Source organism: Aquarana catesbeiana, linkage group LG02, assembly GCF_042186555.1.
Source record: "Aquarana catesbeiana isolate 2022-GZ linkage group LG02, ASM4218655v1, whole genome shotgun sequence".
NCBI lineage: Eukaryota > Metazoa > Chordata > Amphibia > Anura > Ranidae > Aquarana > Aquarana catesbeiana.
In genome coordinates, this window is record NC_133325.1 from 694,603,052 (window position 1) to 694,626,165 (window position 23,114).

Below are 23,114 nucleotides of genomic sequence, written 5' to 3' on the forward strand. Positions count from 1 at the left end.
CAAAAGCAAGGTGTAAACGGGACTGTAAGCTAACCATTTTATTTAGTGACGGCGTCTTTGACTGGCGTTCAGAAAGCTTTAACAAATCGTATTCAAAGCCTTGTTTTGAAGCAAGTGTAAACTAGCTGTTCATGTGTGTTGAAGCCGAAGCAACTGTAAATGAGCCCTTACAGCACTGTGCACGCTGCTAGGACAGTGTTCTGCCGATAAGTGACGTAGGTAAGGGATGCTTGCAAAGTGCACATGCTCATGAAACCTACAATCTTCTGCTATGTGTCCCGTACCTTTGCTTTGCGACAGGTGTTCTGTCGATATTGAATGCTCTCATTGGCGTATGCGCAGTTACGAGCGGCAGTTAAAGAAAAGCCACTGCTTTGTCTTTTCTTTATATGCGATATTTGAGAGCGAACGGCTTTTCTTTAATTGAGCATGTGCTATTCGAGAGTGAGCTTTTCATATCGACAGAACATCTGTTGCAAAGTGAGTGAAACACATACGCGCATGCACAGTTTGCGAGCATCTCACACCTACAGAACGCCTTGTCCCATATCGATATAGCACCGGCACTAGTGTGTGAGTATATAGCTGGAAGGTGGGGCCAGAGATGTCATGACTCCGCGTCCTGAGCTACGGACTGGAGATTTTCAGAGAGCTATAACAGGCTTGGAGATGAAAATACAGAGGTAACAGCACAGCGCTTTGGATTTTTACAGAACTATAAAATGGTGCATGTCTTTGAGAACTGATGCATATAAGGTTTACAACCACTTTAAATACAGGTCCATACACTTATGTATTTTTACTTTTTTTTATTTAAACACTGATGGATTGTGAAGTAAATCCCTTCTTTAGAGCCCTTTCACACTGAGGTGGTTTTCAGGCTTTTTAGCGCTTGAAATAGCCTCTAAATAACGCCTGAAATCCGCCTCCCATTCATTTCAGTGTGATTTTTCACACTGGGGCGGTGCGCTTGTGGGACGTTAGGAAAAGTCCAGCAAGCAGCATCTTTGGGGCGGTTTGGGAGCCTGAAAAGCGTTTTTGGAAGCGCCACAACACGGGCACTTTTAACCCCTTCTTTTGGCGTTAAAAGCGCCCACTAGCGGCCAAAAAGCGACGTTTAAACAGCGCTAAAGCAACACTAAAATGAGCGGCATTGTAGCACCAACGTGGCCATGGCTCAGTGTGAAAGGGGTCTTAGATATTGCGGGAATTCCTATTGGTGAGCTCAGTTGCCACCAACCCCTTGTTTAGTGAGCGCACCTATGGCTGATGTCATTCATATTGAAGCTGGTATGTAAACCTCATATGTACTGCTGTGTATTCCAATACAATGGGATTTGGCATTGTGTAGATCACAATTCTACCAGCTCCTGACCCTGATATCACCTTATCAGTCAAATACCTGGATACTATATCCCAGCAACATGACCACTGCTCACCTGGCCAGTGCATTGTCCACTCTGCTGGTGTGCCTTGTTGGCTGGTAGCATTCAGCCCCGGGATCTCATTGGCTGATGGGTGTTCTCCGTATTGTTAGTCTGGCTGACACACCTCTGCCCTCTGTGTGCCTGGTGACAGCGCTTGTTTTGTGCAAACTTCTGGTGCTGAGACAAGTGCTGTCAGTCCTAACATATTAGCTATATTGATCCTCCTTGAAAGTAGCATGGCTGAATAGTAATGGGGATATGGAGAGGAACACTATTGACCACGTGTGGCCACACACACACACACGTGGCAATTAGCTGCTTGATATTATGGATTGGTGTATTGCTGCTAGCTGGCGCTGCTTCACAAGGCAATTAGTTGGCAAGTTACAGTGTGATCTGTCCAAGATCCACATCTACAGATGACTAATTCTGTCTTTGTGGTCATTAGATATCTGTTTAAGAAGTGTATCTAAGAAAAATTTGTCCTAAAATGGCCTGATCAGTCATGTATAGTAATTTTGCTCTGTTAAAGTGGAACTGTACTGTAAGGCCCCTTTCACACGTGCGGACCGTATGTCCGTATTTCATCCATCCTTTTTCGGATGAAATACGGACAGACATGCATCCCTATGGGATAGCGGGTGTCAGCAGATGAACATCCACTAACTTTCGATATCATCTGGCCCCGCTATTGTCCGATTCTGCAGACGGAAGAAAATCCTATTTTTCCCCCATAGGGGAGAGCGGAGATCTGACAGGGCGGTTCCTGCACAGTGTGTGTTAACAACGGAGCCATCCCCGCTGAGCAAGCGGATGTTCACGGGTTGGATCAACACGGATCCTCATGTGTGAAAGGAGACTAAAGCACCACAAACCAAAAACGCTATTTAATTCATCTTTAATATTCAAAGCAAACTCACACATCTCTATGCTTTATTTAGCTGAGATATCACTTTCAAAAACACCCCTAGCATTTCTGGCCGTGGCCATCTGATGACTCATGCAGCAATTTACTTCCTGGAATCCATCTGCCCTTGGCTCAGGCAGGAGGGTGTAGTGTAAAAAAAAAAAGTAAATATGATCTACTTTCATACCAATTTACTAAAGCAAGACGCATAAGGATAGAAAATAGTCAGTGTCGATTGAGGGAGTGAAGTTACTTTAAAGTACAATGTTTACAGTAGTTTGAAAAACCCCTTGAAATTTTCCACATTTTGTCATGTTACAACCAAAAACGTAAATGTGTTTTATGGGATTTTGTGTGATAGACCAACACAAAGTAGCACATAATTGTGAAGTAGAAGGAAAATGATAAATGGTTTTCAAAATTTTTAACAAATATCTGAAAATTGTGGTGTGCATTTGTATTCAGACCCCTTTACTCTGATAGCCCTAACTAAAATCTAATGGAACCAATTGTCTTCAGAAGTCACCTAATTAGTAAATAGAGGCCACCTGTGTGTAATTTAATCTCAATATAAATACAGCTGTTCTGTGAAGCCCTTAAGTCTTTTTAAAGAACCTTAGTGAACAAACAGCATTATGAAGGCCAAGGAACACACAAGACAGGTCAGGGATAAAGTTGCAGAGAAGTTTAAAGCAGGGTTAGGTGATAAATAAATATCCCAAGCTTTGAACATCTCATGGAGCACTGTTCAATCCATCATCCGAAAATGGAAAGAGTATGGCACAACTGCAAACCTAAGACATGGCCGTCCACCTAAACTGACAGGCCGGGCAAGGAGAGCATTAATCAGAGAAGCAGCTAAGAGGCCCATGGTAACTCTGGAGGAGCTGCAGAGATCCACAGCTCAGGTGGGAGAATCTGTCCACAGGACAACTATTAGTTGTGCACTCCACAAATCTGGCCTTTATGGAAGAGTGGTAAGAAGAAAGCCATTGTTGAAAGAAAGCCATAAGAAGTCCCGTTTGCAGTTTGCGAGAAGTCATGTGTGTGTGTGTGTGTGGGGGGGGGGGGGGGGGGGGACCGCAAACGTGGAAAAAGTTGCTCTGGTCAGATGAGACCAAAATTTAACTTTTTAGCCTAAAAGCAAAACGCTATGTGTGGCGGAAAACTAACACTGCACATCACCCTGAACACACCATCCCCACTGTGAAACATGGTGGTGGCAGCATCATGTTGTGGGGATGCTTTTCTGCTTTTCTTCACCAGGGACAGGGAAGCTGATCAGAGTTGATGGGAAGATGGATGGAGCCAAATACAGGGCAATCTTAGAAGAAAACCTGTTAGAGTCTGCAAAAGACTTGAGACTGGGGTGGAGGTTCACCTTCCAGCAGGACAATGACCCTAAACCTACAGCCAGAGTTGGAATGGTTTAGATCTAAGAATATTCATGTGTTAGAATGGTCCAGTCAAAGTCCAGACCTAAATCTATTTGAGAATCTGTGGCAAGACTTAAAAATTTGCTCCTCATCCAATCTCACAGAGTTTGAGCTATTTTGTAAAGAAGAATGGGCAAAAATTTCACTGAGATGTGCAAAGTTGGTAGAGACATCCCCGAAAAGACTTGCAGCTGTAATTGCAGCGAAAGGTGGTTCTACAAAGTATTGACTCAGAGGGGGCTGAATACAAATGCACTCCACACTTTTCAGATATTTATTTGTAAAAAAATTGAAAACCATTTATCATTTTCCTTCCACTTCACAATTATGTCCCACTTTGTATTGGTCTATCACATAAAATCCCAATAAAATAAATTTACATTTTTGGTTGTAACATGACAATATTTGGAAAATTTCGAGGGGGTATGAATACTTTTTCAAGGCACTGTATATGGTTTGAAAAATGTATAGCAGAGATTATGCAGTCACTCCTTGGTACATGTAATTATTTTTAAATAAATGTCACTGAGTTTGTGGCATTTTACTGCCAGATTTTTAGCATGGCTTACTTTTGGATGTGAGATAAAATTTAGCATGGCTTACTTTGGATGTGAGATAAAAGTCCAAAATGATGTGGACCTTGCATCCATTAGAGCCCCTTGCTTGTCAGTAGTTCATTTACTCAAGTGAGTAGGGAGATGAAGAAAAAAATTCTGAACAGGATGGATTTCAGCTGAGTCACATGAAAACACGCGAAACAGGATCCGCTTCTACTTCTGCATTCCCACTTTCACATCCTGCTTATGTATGCTTTACACTTACATGCCAGAAGGGATTTTATTTAAAGAAGAAATCTGGGATGGTGATAAAATGTGTACATTAGCCGTGTGTAGGTAAAGCGGAACTAAAGCCATCGATTTAAAGCGGAGATTCACATTTGGCACCTTTCGGGGGGGAGGGGGGTGCAGATACCCATCTAATACAGGTATTTGCACCCACTTCTGGGCGTAGACTCCCACGGGAGTCTACGCCACTTGCCGCCACCAACCCCACCCCGCGCTGTCTGCTGGGACACACACAGGTCCCAGAGACAGCAGGGACCGTTCTGATTGCGCAGCGTGACACGCGCATGCGCAGTAGGGAACCGGGAATTGAAGCCGCTTCATTTCCTGATTCCCTTACAGAAGATGGCAGCGGCAGCACCCGAGAGCCGAGCGACGGTTCGGCCTCAGGTGCCGACATCGCTGGACCCTGAGACAGGTAAGTGTCCTTCTTTTAAAAGTCTTTTAAAAGTATTTGTAGCTGCTGACATTTTAAATTTTTTTTTTTTTTTTTTTTGCGGGACTCCCTCTTTAACAGTTTAAAAAACTGTTACGTTCCCACACCTACTGGAGTGCTCACCTCAACCAAACTGTCAAACTATCAAATTGCAGTGAAAAAGGACAAAACACCGGGGGAGGGGGTTTAAAAAAACACCCCAGGGAATTTTAAGGTGCTTGAAATGTATGGTAGGCAAAAAGGTAGATAAACATGTACAATGTATTTATAAAAAATATATAATTTTTATTCAAAATTAACTCTAAAACCATATGTCCCTACAAGTGAGACACCATCATAAAAGAATAGTACATATAGATCAATAATTTAACCCATTCATGGGCACACAGAAACAGAGCCACTTAATCCCGTAACAATCTGCCGCTCGACATGTTTCGCTCTAGTACAAGCTTCTTCAGGAGTTTATGGCAAAGATTGTGGTGAGCTCAGGCTGTCGTATTCAGGTAGTGTATTAAAATTGAATAGAATAAATTGTTACAGCATTTTCAAAGTACAGGCTCTCATAAAATAGATTCTCTTGTCTTGATATGGCCACGGAGGGATATAAAGTTTTGTATGTTCCTTAAATAGAATCAAAGGATGATTGCTCAATGAATCAAAAAAAAAAAAAATGAATGATGTCACACATTTTTCTCAATCCCTGGGCTTCATGAGGAGGGATCTCTGAAGTGGCAACATCACTTCCTGTTAGTATATGGTGACAAACACTTATGCCCTATACACACGGTCGAACATTGATTGGAAATTCCGACAACAAAATCCTAGGATTTTTTCCGACGGATGTTGGCTCAAACTTGTCTTGCATACACACGGTCACACAAAGTTGTCGGAAAATTCAATCGTTCTGAACACGGTGACGTAAAACACGTGTGTCGGGACTATAAACGGGGCAGTAGCCAATAGCTTTCGTCTCGTAATTTATTCTGAGCATGCGTGGCACTTTGTGTGTCGGATTTGTGTACACACGATCAGAATTTCCGACAACGGATTTTGTTTTCGGAAAATTTTATAGCAAGCTCTCAAACTTCGTGTGTCGGAAATTCCGATGGAAAATGTGTGATGGAGCCTACACACGGTCAGAATTTCCGACAACAAGGGCCTATCACACATTTTCCGTCGGAAAATCCAACCGTGTGTACAGGGCATAAGACTACAAATCCCATCATGCTGTGGAATTTAGTCTGAATGGGAATCAATGTGGGTGGGACTGTGGATGTGTATGGGTGAATCTGACTCCTGGCTTCTCCATCTAATTTATTTTGTGCAGTGGGCGGACCTGAGAATCTCAGACTCCTGGTCTGATCCATCCACTGTACCTTCTCCCCCTTCTCCACACTGTACAGCTTAGATGGACAGGCCAGGAGTCTGATTCATCCCATACACATTCTAAATACATATGACATAAATAAGCCTCTCAGACGTGAACACCAAATGGTGCACATTGTAAAGCCCAGTTGAACTTTAAACTAAATACATTTCAGGTGCATAAGAACAAAAAAGTTTGCACAGTATTACAGTTTGTTTTACATTGAAAAGCAGTCTTCATTTGATCAGAAAAGCCTGTCCCCTGCCAGCATGCTGAAGAGTGGAACCCTTGCTCCATGTGTGAAAGCAGTGGGTTCCTTACAGAAGTCTGACATGCTCCCTGCTCAGTAAGAGCCAGAGCTTCCAAATCAGTAGGGAGCTTGAACTTTTCTGACTGTAAAACTATAGGTTTGACTCATAAGTGGGTGTGCCAGACCTCTGCAATGAGGCCGCTGCTTCCCTACAGAGAGAAAGGGTTCCACTCTGAACCTTATCATTTATCCTGCAAGGCTAGTTAAAAACACCTAAACATATTCAAAAATACGGGGGTTTGGTCACACTATATGGTCATATATTGCTAAGTCCACTTACTGCGACAAAGTACCCCGAATTAGTGGGTCCTACCCTAGTAATAGAATGGAAGATCGTTTGTCTCAACCAAACTCCTCTATTTGGGAGAGCTGAAGGGATTCCTCCTATGCACTGTTGGCCACTAATATGAGGTAATGATGAGGGGGAGGGGTGCTCCAGCCCAAGAGACCTGGTCAGGGTCCATACAATATACAAAAACATACTTGGGGGCACACCCTAAAATTCTTTACATTCAAGATAGTTCTGCTATAAGACCAAAAACAGTACAAACCAGATTACAGTGCACACATACAAAAATGACATTTATCCTGCAAGGCTAGTTTTTCTCCCATGGTTGAGACACTGGTTCTTTCATTCTATTACTAGGATAGGACCCATTAATTCGGGGTACTTTGTTGCAGTAAGTGGCCTTAGCACTATACTGTATAGTGTGACCAAACCCCCATATATTTGAATATGTTCAGGTGTTTTTAACTAGCCTTGATAAGGATAAATGTAATTTTTGTATGTGTGCGCTGTAATCTGTTCTGTACTGCTTTCCAAAGTAAACAAATTGTAATGCTGCGTACACACGAGCAGACTTTCCGGCAGACTCGGTCCGACGTTCTTCCTGCCATACTTTCTGGCGGACTACCGCCGGACTTTCTGAACGGGTGGACTTGCCTACACACGACCGGACTTTCTGGCAGGCTAGGTCCGCCCGTCTTTCCGACGGACTTGCGCCGGAGTTACGGCGGACTTTCAGAATAAACGGACTTGCCCACACACGGACAAGTCCGTTCATTTTGAACGTGACTCGGGTACGACGGGACTAGAAAAGTAAGTGAATCTCGCCGCTTTTATCGGTGAGATTGACACCTTGCGAGACCCGTCATGGGGCATACCAGGCCCTTAGGTCTGGTATGGATTTTAAGGGGAACCCCCTACGCCGAAAAAACGGCGTGGGGTCCCCCCTAAAATCCATACCAGACCCCGATCCGAGCACGCAACCCGGCCGATCATGAAAGGGGGTGGGGACGAATGAGCGCCCCCCCTGAACCGTACCAGGCCGCATGCCCTCAACATGGGGGGGTGGGTGCTGAGGGGGAGGGGGCGCCCTGCGGGGCCCCCCCACCACAAAGCACCTTGTCCCCATGTTGATGAGGACAAGGGCCTCTTCCCGACAACCCTGGCCGTTGGTTGTCGGGGTCTGCGGGTGGGGGGCTTATCGGAATCCGGGAGCCCCCTATAATAATAGGGCCCCAGATCCTGGCCCCCCACCCTATGTGAATGAGTATGGGGTACATGGTACCCCTACCCATTTACCTAGGGAAAAAGTGTCAATAATAAAACACACTACACAGGTTTTTAAAGTAATTTATTACACAGCTCCAGGGGGGTCTTCTTCCGACTTCGGGGGTCCCTCCGGTTCCTCTTCTCCCGGCGTCCGGTTGGTTCTTCTCCGCTCTCTCTGGCCTCTTCTCCCGGTGTTCCAGTTCTTCTGGCGACTCCTCCGCTATCTTCCTGCCGCTCTTTTGTTAGCAGGGGCCCGGACTTCTGGCTTCTGGGCTTCTTCTCTTCTTCCGATGGTCTCTCTGGCTGGAATGCTCTCTGAGCGCTCCGATGTGACTTATATAGGCGGAGACCCCGCCCCCTTATGCCGTCACAGTCCCTGGGCATGCTGGGACTGTGACGTTTTAGGGGGCGTGGTCACCGGGTGCTCAGAGAGCATTCCAGCCGGAGAGACCGTCGTGTCAACATCGGAAGAAGAGAAGAAGCCCAGAAGCCAGAAGTCCGGGCCCCCGCTAACAAAAGAGCAGCTGGAAGATGGCGGAGGAGCCGGCAGAAGAACTGGAACACCGGGAGAAGAGGCCAGAGAGAGCGGAGAAGAACCAACCGGACGCCGGGAGAAGAGGAACTGGATGGACCCCCGAAGTCGGAAGAAGACCCCCTGGCCCCCCCACCCGCTGACCCCGACAACCAACAGCCAGGGTTGTCGGGAAGAGGCCCTTGTCCTCATCAGCATGGGGACAAGGTGCTTTGTGGTGGGGAGGCCCCGCAGGGCGCCCCCTCCCCCAAAGCACCCACCCCCCCATGTTGAGGGCATGCGGCCTGGTACGGTTCAGGAGTCCCCTCCCCCTTTCCTGTACGGCCAGGCTGCGTGCTCGGATCGGGGTCTGGTATGGATTTTAGGGGGGACCCCACGCTGTTTTTTCGGCGTAGGGGGTTCCCCTTTAAAATCCATACCAGACCTAAGGGCCTGGTATGCCCTGCGCGCGCCGCAATAGGAAAATGTGTTTTTCCTATTGAAGCGAGATGCAGTACCCTGCCCTTGCGTCGTATCTGGTCCGTCGGACCAGCATACAGACGAACGGGCTTTCCGTCAGGAACTGAGTCCGGCGGACTTATGACGGAAAGATTTGAAACATGCTTCAAATCTAGGTCCGGCGGACTTTTGGGAAAAAAAAGTCCGCGGGAGCCTACACACGATCGGATTGTGTGGCGGACTCTGGTCCGCCGGACCAAGAATGCCGGGAAGTCCGCTCGTGTGTACGCGGCATTAGACCTTAACCTTTTTGTTTTTAGGCATCTGTAGGCATCATATGTATTTGGCCATGTGTCTGTCTGCAGGTTTTGGTCTTGTGTTGATGGCATCAACACAAGCTATGGAGATGATTTAATATTCATTGATGATGCATTTGACCTGCTTCAAGTGGGTTTTACATTCCCATAGGCTTGTTTGGGAATGCAAAAGCCCATGGACACAAGCCCTGATTTAAACTGAAGTTTTAATTGGAGTTTAATATACTTTGTATGTATTGTTGCCCGCATCCTTTCCAAATAGCTAAGCATAAAAGTGCCCACACCATAATGTTATATCCTTGTAATAACCTGTCTGTATTTGAGATGTGTCACTTTGTGGCTCCAATGTGAACTGTCATTACATCCTGTGGGCAGAAACAAGAGTTTACTTATATGCAGTGGCAGTTCAGCTTCCTCACCAGCTATGATGTAGGGAGGAAAATGTGGTATGACTTACAATAGCTATGTGTGCATTTCTTTTCTGAAATATATTGATGTCCCCTAGAGCAGTGGTTCTCAACCTCAGTACTCAAATACCCCCAACAAGCCATGTTTTCTTTATCTTGCAAAGGTGCTTAAATTCAGAGTCAAAGGCTTGGTATTTTGGACAGCTATTTCACCTAAGAGAAATTCCCAAAACATGACCTGTTGGGGATACTTGAGGACTGAGGTTGAGAATCACTGCCCTAAAGTGCTTCAGTTTGATTTGTAGTGCTTCTCTGATATTAAAGGTAAGGGTAAAATGATTACCCAGTTATTTTTACACTTGTCTTATATCCCAGGTTTGAGTTTGGAGAAGACCGCTTCCTTCAGGAAGAAGCTGAAGTCTGCTCCCCAGTTCCTCCTGGCTCAGAATGTTGCCACATGCAGTGATCCACTTGAAGTGTGTCTACAGAGGCAGACCGTTCAGGACAGCACACATGTCTTCCAACACACCATCCCTGCTGAGGGCAAGCCTGTCACCAACCAGAAGAACTCAGGTAGGCCCCATCAGCTTGTTTTTAATGACCATGAAAAGTCTTGAGATTTTTGAGACCTCTTTGAAATAATACTGTCATGAGAGGGGCCCACTCTTATAGTTTTTTATTGGGTCCCATTCATACCAAATTTGTAACACAGGCAAAACACAGGCAAAAATGAACATCAGGGAATTGTATGCTTTTCTGTACTCCTTGGCACAGCCAGGCATGTTGCAGAAAAAAGTCTTCTTTTGTTGTTTTTGTCCTCGTTGGGAGCATCTCCTCCCGCTGCCTGTACCTGTGTCACTGAGACAGGAAGTGAGCGAATATATTTCCATAGAAGGTGCAAACCGCAATAAAAACAGCTTTTTAAAAAAAAAAGTGGTCCTAAAGACTAAACATTTTTTACCTTAAGACCCCTTTCACACTGGGGCACTTTGCAGGCGCTACAGCACTAAAAATAGCGCCTGCAAAGCACCCTGAAAGAGCCGCTCCTGTGTCTCCAATGTGAAAGCCCTGATGGCTTTCACACTGGAGCGGTGCGCTGACAGGACGCTAAAAAAGTCCTGCTAGCAGCATCTTTGGAGCGGTGTGTATACCGCTCCTCCACCGCCCCTGCCCATTGAAATCAATGGGCAGCGCAGCTATACCGCCAACAAAGCGCTGCTGCAGCAGTGCTTTGCGGGTGGTTTTAACCCTTTCTTGGCCGCTAGCGAGGGGTAAAAGCGCCCCGCTATCAGCCGAATAGCGCTGCGAAATTGACGGTAAAGCACCGCTAAAAATAGTCCTTATTCAATCCAGCGCTGCAGCTCTTCTCTCCCCTTACTCCCGGGTCTTGCTGGCTTTGCTGGTGCACCTGGAGTCATCGATTCACAGGGCTGTCAATTGAAGCCAATGACAAGGGAGTGGGGGCAGGGCTAAGTTCCGCCGTCTGTGTCAGTGGAAGCAGCAGCAGGGTTCAGGAGTGAGCAGGCACAAGTGCCCCCATGGGAAGTGGCTTTCCATGGGGGCACTTGACAGAGAGGAGAGACCAGGAGTGCTGGCGGGGTTCCCGAGAAGAGGAGGTTTGTGGCAGCTCTGCACAGAGCAAGTATATATATATATTCTCTAGGTGACTGGACACTGGTAGACACAGTCTTAGACGGGAAGTCCGTCCCTACATAACCTTTCCCATACAGGAAGTGCTTCAGTTTTTTTTTTTTTTTTTTTTTAACAAAGTCTGTAAGGTGGATGGGCATGTTTGTTGAGCTCTCTAGAGCAGTGGCCATCAACCCTGTCCTCAGGGCCCACTAACAGGCCAGGTTTGCAAGATAACTGAAATACATCACAGGTGATATCATTTGCTGCTCAGTGATTACAGTATTCTAGGCTGCATCTCCCCAAGATAATACATAAAACCTGGCCTGTTAGTGGGCCCTGAGGACAGGGTTGATGACCACTGCTCTAGAGCCCCAAGTCTTGAGTCCCAAAACGGTTCTTATAATGAATCAAGGGATTGACCGATTGGATCCATTTGAAGAAAAGCTTATATGCTTAAATAAATGGTACCCGAGCCTCGCAAAGAACAGCGCTGGACCCTGTGTAGTGGAATCCTGGACACCACAGAGCTAAGGCATTCCTGCAGGGTGCTGTACAGGTCCCAAGGGAGTGGACCCTAAAACATGAAAGGCTACCCAGTCCTTGAAGGTCCCCAAGTGACTGAACCTGCCGTGATGGGTGAAGATTGGGCTCTTAGTTTCTAAGGCTGCCATGTGCCTAGACGGGTAAATGAAACCCCCTTATTTACTTATTGTGGGGTGCCCCAGTGATTTAACAATTAGTCAAACTAGCTAGAGGCTGGACACCTGCATGTGGTGACGACAGGGAAGTTTGGGCTAACTGAGTGTTTGCAAGAGTACCTTCCTTTTTTTTTTCTTTTTTTTTTTATTTCTTTTTTTTGTCTTGGCTATTTTTTCTTATGGATAGTCTGCGCACGAGGGTGCACCATTGCTCATCGCGCATCGTTGCTATGGCACATGTGCATTCGCCAGAGTGCACGAGTGTTCGGCAGCCATGGCGCACGTGGCTTTGCCACTGTTGCTGTGCGCACACACAGCCGCACATGCGCTGTAGCCTAATCTTGGCGCGCAAAAATTTGCATCATGTGCAAATACAGCCTGTTCGCATATTTAAGCTGAGTGCGGCAGACATGCAATGCTTTCAGGGGACAGCTGTGGGACACAGAGCAGGCTTTGAACCAGTCATTTTCAGCAGTTAGTTTCTCCTTACCCGGGTCACGTGAGTCACCAGGTGTTGGTTGGCAGGCTAAGGTGCTTAGCAGGATTGTTGCATAGGTGAGCCCTATTATAGGGTCTCCCTTCTGGGGTGTGTAAATACTAAACCCAGGTGCACCTTTTTGTGACTTGTAATGTCTTCAAAAAGAGGAGCGGGACTAACACTACAGGGAAGGGCACATCTGTGTCGTCAGTAGCTCCTGAGGAGCCTAGTCGAAACCCAATTGTTGTATCCCCTGAAAGACCAGAAGTTTCCTGGCAATCTGATCCGCTGCGCCTGTCTGGTATGGTGCCTACAGTCAACGCTGCTACTTCAGCCTTTATCACCAGGGATGATCTGTTCTCAGCTCTAGTCGAGTTAGAGGACAGGATTGCAGGCATGATTGCTTCCATTTCGCAGGGTGGCAAGAAGCATGACAGGCCCCCCTCCCCCGATCCTCCTAACTTGCAGCAGGAATAGGTTGATGATGGGGAAGAGCTAAATGGGAAGGATTCTGTGGAGGGACTGGCAAATGAGACTGCTTCTGAGCAGACTGGGCCAGAAGATGTTCAGTTGGCATCTGCCTTTTTAGGTTATCTCCCGCAGATTTTTCCGAGCTCCCCTGGTCCTCTTTGGGGTCCCTGAGGCCTCCTCAGGTCACACAGGCTTTCCCCTTGCACTCACTGTTGGAACAGGCAGTGTATGCTGATTGGGAACATCCTGACAGGATTTTCGTTCTTCCTAAGAGGTTTTCCCTTTTATACCCCATGGAGGAAAAGTTCGTTAAGAAGTGGAGCATAGTAGTTGCGGCAGTCTCTTCCTTTAACAAGAACTTAACTTGTCCGGTGGATAACGCACAGGGCTTGAAGGACTTTGTTGACAAGAAACTGGAGTCACTATTAAAGGCTTCCTTTTCTTTGGCCAGTTCAGCTATTCGTCCAGCTATCGCAGCAATTGGAGTCTGTCAGTCCTTTAAAGGATCAGGTCAGACTGCCTGACAGGCCTAACCAAGAGGAGGATCCTGCTAAAAGCAGAGCAGATATACCTCAAGCACTGTGTTTTGCTGTAGATACCTTGAAGGACTCGATACAGCAAGTCTGTCGTATGGTTCTCCTGTCTGTACACATGCGCAGACTTCTATGGTTTAAGAAATAGTCCTTTCCTTGTAAGAAGTTATTGGCAGGGTTCCCCTTCCATGGGGAACGTTTGTTTGGTGATGACTTGGACAAATATATCCAAAAGATTTCCAGAGGGAAGAGCTCTCTACTTCCTGTAAAGAGAAGGGCCAGGCATCCCTCGTTTCAAACCTCAGGGACCGCTTCTTCAGGTGTCTCAGTGCCAAGGCAGTTCCGCCGTCAACAGGGCGCTAGAGCCAGGGGCAAGCCGCAGGGCCAGAAGAAACCCTGGGTCCAAAACTCTTACAATCTTGGCACCAAGCCCTCCCTTTGAGGGGACGCCCCCACTCTATCGGGTGGGGGGAAGGCTGCTGCACTTTGTGGACATTTGGAGAACAGTGGTTCAGGACGAGTGTGTCACCTCGATAGTTTCCCATGGTTACAAGCTGGAATTGCGGGGGGTACCCCCTCAGAGGTTTCTAAGATCCAGCGTTCCCTTGGATCCTCCAAAGAGAAACAAGATTTTGTGCATCAGGGAGTAATTATACAGGTTCCTCTATCTGAAAGTGAAGGAGGAGAAACAGTTAACGTGACTAAAACTTTAATAGAGCTGACAGAGGAATATCTCTTATTTTTAGGGTCTTGTTTGTCATGATGACCACAGGATAGATGAGGTCTGGTAACAACTGGTTTTGAAATGATCTCTTCAGAAAAAGTCAGAACATCAGCATTTAGTTAAATTGTGTTTTTAGATAATATCCCCTATCAACTATAATACTAGTTTAGACTATATCTGAGGATGCTATGTTTGTATAGGGATTATATGTCATGTGATGAACTGAACTCTGTCCTCCCTCACTCCCTCCTTTCTCTTTAAGTTAATAAAGAGGAAAATGCAAAGAAATGCACTAAATGGATGCCCCCTTGGACTTTCAGAGGCAGGAAGGAGTAAATAGAGAGTGGATAAGTATAAAAGGCACACGGGTGCCCACTTTATTAATATACACAAATAGAAAAATGGTTTTAAAAAAACTCAAAATAGTTCACAATACAAACAGTGCACCAATTATATCCATCAAGAGTTATACAATATATATCACCCAAGGCTGGTAATCCAAAGTGCTACTCATGATGAGTTGAACTCAATTTGAATTTCACAGCATTTGTCCCGACATGTTTTGGAAAATTGCATTGGAGTGTACTTTTCCTTCTTCAGGGGAAATTTTATAATTGGGTATATTATTGTCATATCTGTAACACAAATATGTATATCAATACAGACATAGTATTTGTAACATAGCCATTGTAATATAATTTGGAGCCTGTTGTATAATATTGCAAAGTAATGATGTAAAAAATACTTACATATTATTGACTCATTGAACAATAGATGAATAAAAGCAAGAAAAAATACATGCTGGTTGCATGAGTCTACATACATGGCAGAGAGGTTAACCGTGTGTCCATAGGTTGAGGGCCGAGATGCATTCACAAGAGACACCTGGTTTAACAGCAGCAAACAGGTCTGGCCACTGTAAGGGTAATCATGACAAAACGGTGATTAAATCAACCTTATCATGTTGCAGAGTAGTAGAAACAAAAAGGTAATAATAGATTGTAACAAATACATGGACAGAAAGCCATGTCCATGTAGTAACCAGTGTAGCAATGTTATTTACCTTAGAGTTGAGGCATGAGATGAAACTGACATCAAGGCGGCGACCAGTAGACTGACACAAGCCAGCCAAGTGTCGGTGTTGATATACCTGATCTGATTGGCATGGGCCAATCAAATGGTCAACTCCGCCTGATCAGCTGTATGTATCACGGAGGTCAGAGCTTCTCTCTGACACGGGGACGTGCGGCGTAGCTACGCCCCAAGGGCGTGATGACGTTGCGTGTCCCCACGTCACCGGCGGGGGGGTACGCTTGCTGCTTGTCAAAGAGACAGTGGCAGAGACGTAGATGGGCTCCTCCTAGCGCAGTGGGACAAAGGCACAGACAAGATATATGTCCAGTGCCCACCCACCGGGTGTCTGCATACATTGGCACAGCCTGGAAGCGGGGCTGAGGAGCCACCTAGTGGAAGAAGAAATGTAGGCAGCCAGCAGCTATTTACTCCTTCCTGCCTCTCAAAGTCCAAGGGGGAGTCCATTTAGTGCATTTACCTCTTTATTATGTTATGTAGGATGTTGGCAGGCCAGCACATTATCCAGTTCTTATAATTTGTATTTTTTGTTTCTCTTTAAGTTGTGCAATATTCTTTGTCCATAATTTGTATAAAGATGTGATTCTTACCATTAAAACCAAGCATTCATTGAACGACTCTCTTGTCTGCATTGGATGCTTCCGGAGCTCCGAAAGAATTCTACTGATTGTCCAGGTCTAAGCAGATTTAACCCTTGCAGAAAGGGGCACGGGGTTTTATTCGAACCTGTTGACTGCTCAAAAATCAAATGGGATCACAAGGCCCATTTTGGATCCAAGAGCCCCGAACCAGCATCTATTAATCCAGTCCTTTTTGGATGGAGTCGGTCCGCTTGGTAGTAGCTTCGCTCCATATGGGAGACATCTTAGCCTCCATCGATATCAAGGATGCGCATTTACACGTACCTAACTTTCAACCTCATCAGAGGTTCTTGCAGTAGAGGAACGTAATTCCCAGTTTGTGGCTCTGCCCTTCGGGCTTACCACAGCACCCCAGGTGTTTACAAAGGTCCTAGCACCAGTACTGGGTCTTTTAAGGGCCCAGGGAATCTTGGTGTGCAGATACCTGGACGTTCATTCTGGACCTCCATTTTGCTCTGTATGAGTCTTCAAGGAAGAAAAAGGAGAACAGTTGGGACTTTATATGAGGCGGTGACCTGGTAAGGTCAATTGCTTCCATCCCAATCTATATGTCAAAAAAAGAGGGGAAAGGGGATTGGGACTTTGAATGAAGCCGTAGGTATAAAGAATTCATTTTATTCTATAAATTAACATTCAAACGCATAATCGTGAGTAACTGTATATCCAATACAATTATAATAACTGGTGCAATTCATAAAAATGTATATCTATACATACAACGTAGATGGGTTGCCACATGATTATAAACGATTAATATTAAAAATCATACATACTGACACATCAATTGAATCATAGGGACACGGCATATAATAGCTTATGCATTTCGTGGATTGATCCACTCTTCAGGAGCATGCGCGTGAGTTCAATACAATATAATAGGAGTTGCTGTCTGATCCTACCCAAGGGAAAAATAAAATAAAATAAAACCAAGTATAAAAACCCACTCTCTACCATACTTACAAGGTTGACTATATAGTAAAAGTGTGGCATTGTAGATCAGGGACCCCCAAAGGGGGGCATCTCCAACGGGAGCTGAGGTGGTGTAAGTGGCCTGCTGTCCAGCAAGAAAATCATCCAGGGCAAACAGATTGCAAGAAATTGAAGTAGTCAGAGTGACCATAAATGCTGAGACCATCAATGAAGGACTTCTGAAAAAAAAAAAAAAAATAAATAAATAAAAAAAAAAAATATATATATATATATATATATATATATATATATATATATATATATTTTTTTTTTATATAGTGTTAGTATGACACATGCAAGGTGTCCTGTGTTCCTTAAAGAACAGGGGGATTGAAGTACTAGAAAGTATTGGTGGTAGCCAAGGTGTAAGAAGTGAAAAGTGATGAGGATATAAATGCATCACCAGAAGAGGTTGAGTAGAAAGGTGTAAAGTGATAAGGATACAAACGCATCACCAAGAAAGGTTGAATAAAATAATCTAACAGTGCAGTGCAACTAGAGGTGAATTCTAATTACCAATTAGAGAGTGATCAGTTCATAGGGTCCTGGAATCCAAGGTGATTCATGTAGTGAACCAAAGTGAGCAACGGCGCACCGTAGGGAATCTGACGTCCCTGGGTGAAGCCTATAAGGCCATCACACGCCCACCAACGTCACATAGGCGTGCACTGCAGGAGGGAGGCATCCTTGGCCGGGCGAGGAACCGCCCGGCATTGGTGCCTTTACACTCCTCCATCTAGCCACCAGATGGTACTACCATAAAAAGGGGGGTTGGCCATCCAAGGACAGGGTAAGGAGGGGTGCCCGGCCAAGGATGCCTCCCTCCTGCAGTGCACAGCTACGTGACATTGGTGGGCGTGTGATGGCTTCACCCAGGGACGTCAGATTCACTCTGTTGTGTCATTGCTCACTTCGGTTCACTATATGATTGATATATATATATATATATACACACACATACATACATACATATGTATATTGGGATGGCCAGATGTCGATCTATTGGCATCCAGGTTCAACAACAAGCTACATCAGTCTGTGTCCTGAACAAGGGATCCCCTGGCAATCAGAGCAGATGCTCTGGTAGTTTCATGGAGCCAGTACTCCCTGGTCCAGTCTTTCTGGTGGCACCAGCCTGGCCCAGAAGGAGATTCCCAGAAATTGTGAGATTGGAATTAGATGGGTGGGCCATGGACGCTTACGCTCCACCCTGATCTTCTGTCTCAAGGTCCAATATTCCACCCCAATTTACAGTCTCTAAAATTTGATGCTGAAGGATCGGGGCATCTCGGGGCCAGTGGTGTCTACCCTAGTGAATGCTAGGAAAGCGGTCACTAAGTAAATCTATCCTAAGGTCTGGAAGACTTATATCGCTTGGTGCAAAGCCAGAGAATGGCATCCTTGGAAATACGCGATTGGGAGAATTCTCTCTTTTCTACAGTCGGCTGTGGAAATCAGATTGGCTTTGAGTACAATCAGAGGTCGGATTTTGTCCCTGTCGATATTCTTCCAAAGGCCTTTAGCCTCCCATTCGCTGGTCCGAAGCTTTATGCAGGGGGCAACTCGTTTGCTTCCCTCCATTAAGTCACCTATGTGTCCTTGGGACTTAAATTTCGTGCTGTTTGTGTTTATAGAAACAGCCATTTGAGCCTATCAAGGAAATCCCATTAGTCCTGCTGTCACGCAAGCTAGCCTTCCTGATGGCCATCACCTCGGCTAGAAGGGTGTCAGAATTGGCAGCCCTTGTATGTAGGGAACCATACCTAATTCTTCACCACGACAAGGTGGTGTTGCGTCCTCTTCTATCCTTCTTGCCTAAGATGGTGTCGGCCTTTCATTTAAATCAGGATATTGTTTTGCTTTCTTATTTCTCTCAGCCTTGTTTTACCAGAAGGACCCAAGAAGGGACAGGCAGAATCCAAAGCCTCCATTGGGTTCGCCAGTTGGTCATTCAGGCTTATGGTCTGAAATGTAAGGCTCCCTCCTTCAGGGTGAGAGCTCATTTTACCAGGGGTGTAGGAACCTCCTGGGATTTTTGCCATCAGGTATCTGTGGCTTAGATCTGTAAGGCTGCTACCTGGTCTTCAGTGCATACGTTCACAAGATTTTATCAGGTAGATGTTGGAGCAGCCGAGGATTCGGCTTTTGGCCGTAGTGTACTACAGGCTGCCGTTTGTAAAGTCTGCTAGCTATTTTTGTTTGGCAGGGTGTCTCCCTCCCCTCAAGGCTATTGCTCTGGGGCATCCCAGTAAGTAATGAATAATAGCCTAACTCTGTGTCCCGTGATGTATGATAAAGAAAATAGGATTTTTTCATCGTACTTGCCTGTAAAATCCTTTTTCTTTAAATACATCACAGGACACAGAGGTCCCTCCCCTCTTTTGAAGATTCAGTGCTTGCTACAAAATTGAAGTACTTCCTGTATGGGAGGGGTTTTATAGGGGCAGACTTCCTGTCTAAGACCTTGGTCTACTGTCCATTCACCTAGAGATGGCGTATAACCCAGTAAGAAATGAAGTAACAATAGCCTAACTCTGTGACCTGTGATGTATTAAAAGAAAAGGATTTTACAGGCAAGTATGATGAAAAAAAAATCCTATTTTATAGAATAATAAAAATGCCATAAATCTATCCTCTATTTTGTAGACGCTATAACTTTTGCGCAAACCAATCAATATACGCTTATTGTGATTTTTTTTTTTTTTTTTAAACCAAAAATATGTAGAATACATATCGGCCTAAACTGAGGAAATATATACATACATATATATATATATATATATATATATATATATAATTTTTTTTTTTTTTAATTGGGATATTTATTATAGCAAAAGTAAAAGATATTGTGTTTGTTTTTTTTTCAAAATATCGCTCTTCTTTTGTTTTTTAGCACAAAAAATAAAAACCGCAGAGGTGATCAAATACCACCAAAAGAAAGCTTTATTTGTGGGAAAAAAAGGACATCAATTTTGTTTGGGTACAGCATCGCACGACCGCGCAATGGTCAGTTAAAGCGACGCAGTGCCGTATCGAAAAAAATGGCCCGGTCATTGAGCAGCCAAATCTTCCAGGACTGAAGTGGTTAAGATAAAAAAAACAAACAAAAGAAACCACCTGTTTTTACAACCAATTTAAAGCGGGGGTCCACCTATCTATCGTTTTTTTTTTTTTTTAGTTCATTCACAAACTTTTCTTCTCAGCATTACATACTCACATATTGTGTGTAATATGTCTGCCTGTGTCAGATTTTGTCGGAAAGAATAACTTATATTATTCACTGCAGGCAGTTTCCATCTTCATTGTGGGCATTTGAAGCCCACAAGCATTTATTTCCTGGATGTGGTGAATGCTGTGCTCCCAACATTCACCGCTCGTTCCCACACATGCTCAGTGGCATCCTGGGAAGCCTGAGACTAGCTCCCAGGAGTCTGGGAGAGGCTAGAAACACGCCTACTCCCACGGGAGGAGAACCAGGAAGTGCAAAGAAGAATAGAAAAATAAAAGGTAATTACGGCGATTTAATTTTTTTTAAACGGCACGTCAGCATCTAGGCAAGGAAGAGAATACATACAGATATTGTTCAAAATTTGGGTGGAACCCTGCTTTAAGACAAAAATGATTACATTTTAAAAGTGGAAGAAACGCCTAACTATAACTATTCTTCATGTTTAAACCGCAATTTATTCATTTTTTTTCCCTTCACCAAATTGATAATAGAAGAAAGCCTAAAAAAGAAATGTATTATATTGCAGTTTACCAATCCTTAGATGTGATAGCTGCATTCATGTTTGCCTTTGGGTTTAATAGTGCTTTTAGGCTGGGTTCACACTGCTGTGTGGAGCGGCTCGCAGCTGGGGTCCGGGGCATCCCAGTTCTCCGTTTCAGGGAAAAATAAGGCCCTGAATTTTTGACTGGATTCAGGGCTAAAAGGACCAGAAGACGCACAGGACTCTTCTGAAAACTGGTCCGCAGCCATCCCGGATATGTGTGAACCGGCTCCATTGAGAGTCAGTCACAGTCTCCTGACATGCAGATTGGATGCGGAGAAACCCTCATTCAATTCGCATAAGTGTGAACCCAGCCTTTATCTCTTTCTGCATGTATTCCCTCTCCGAGTACACTAGGCACTGATTGAGAAATTTGCTATATAATTGTCATTTATCTTTTAGGGCGGTGTTGGATCTTCTCCTGCCTGAATGTGATGAGATTGCCTTTTATGAAGAAGTTTAACATTGAGGAGTTTGAATTCAGTCAGTCCTATCTGTTTTTCTGGGACAAGGTATGTAGCCATTGTGAGCTACCTATTGCTACTTTGTTATATAGAAATGCCTTTAGACATGCTGCCCCCCCCCCCCCCCCATAGACCTCATTGAAAATTATTTATTTTATCAATTTGTTATCTCAACAGGTAGAACGCTGCAATTATTTCCTAAATGCCTATGTTGAAACTGCACATTTGAATGAACCAATTGATGGAAGGCTTATGCAGTTTCTGCTTTCAAACCCCACCAATGATGGAGGACAGTGGGATATGCTGGTTAACCTCATAGGTAAGGGCTTGCAAATACAGTAACTAAGCTCTGTGTTCATGATATTATATTTAACACAGTACAATTCTAAGCCTGATGTCAGATAACAATTACATCAAACTGCGATACTGCTTAAAGAGGAGTTCCACCCATTTAAAAGTCAGCAGCTGCAAAAAGTGTAGCTGCTGACTTTTAATAAACAGACACTCACCTGTCCCACGGTCCAGCGATGCGGCCACCCGAAGCCTTGCTTCTCTTCCCCTCCTCTCTGCGGTGCCGGCATTGCAAGTGTGGGCACCCGGCTGTGACTTCACAGCCAGGCACTCACTGCACATGCGCGGGCCGCAATGCGCATTATGAATGGCTGGGCAATATTCTGAGACCTGTGACGTGTCCCTGAAGATTGCAAGGAGGGAGGGGGGAGAGGTGAACTTCCTTCTGGCGCCAGGAGAGGAAGTGAGAGTTGGGTACTTGTGAAAACTAGGTACCTGCTCCACCCCCCCAAAAAATTACATGCTAAATGTGGCATGTCAGGGGGTCACGAGTAGTTAAAGCAGAAGTTACATTTTTGGGTGGAACTCTGCTTTAAAAGCAGCCTGAAGAAAAATAAAAAAATATTAGATATGTATGTATTCTTTTTGAATTTTTTGTCTTTTTATTTATTTCTTCCAAATCCATGCAGTAATTCAGCATAAAACATGCCTGCACTTTGACTTTGTGCAAGAGTAGACAGTAATAAACCAGTCACTGCTGCCCTCACTCCTTGTGCGGGATGACTGGTCTTGTATCTGCCTCCTCTAGTTTTCTGGGCAGCCTGTAGTGGAATGACCTGCTATGACTAGCAGCTCTGCTGTCTGTATAGTTTGTGCTGCCCAGTGATGTCGCTACTAAGTATTTTCATAAGTATTTGGTGCACACAAAGTAGATCATGTTCTATGTGGTCATTGAGAAATACACCAATCAGTCATAACTTTATAAAACACAACCAAAAGGGTGCACCAGCCTAGTGCATTATTCCTAAGCATTTATTAAAAATCCATGTCAAATATACTCACAAACATGTGAATAAAAACAGCTTATTAAGCTACTTGTCCCTAATGCATACAATTCAGAGCACAGAGGGACCTTGGGATCCTAACTGGCTGATGCATTGCGATTTCATTGAATTTTTATCCTTTTTTTTAATCCTTTTTTTCAAGGATCGCAGACAGTGCGACTTCACCTGTGTTTTCCTTGCGATTCCAATGCGTTTGTGATGCAGCTGTGATTCATTGCCTCTCTCCATGCAGTTTCCATTCATGTCTTTGGGGCTCGAAATTGCACCACATCGCACCAAACATGCACAGGACCCTTTTTTAAATCGCATTGTGT

General features: G+C 44.8%; 1 protein-coding gene across 1 annotated transcript in view; it reads left to right on the forward strand.

Annotated features, from left to right (window-relative positions):
* Window positions 1–23,114, forward strand: part of BLMH (bleomycin hydrolase) — a 116,620-nt gene that overhangs the window by 5,295 nt on the left and 88,211 nt on the right. The window contains exons 2-4 of the mRNA XM_073616845.1: window positions 10,349–10,546; window positions 21,384–21,493; window positions 21,623–21,764. Coding sequence (XP_073472946.1) covers window positions 10,349–10,546; window positions 21,384–21,493; window positions 21,623–21,764 — 450 coding nt within the window. The remainder of the gene's footprint in view (window positions 1–10,348; window positions 10,547–21,383; window positions 21,494–21,622; window positions 21,765–23,114) is intronic.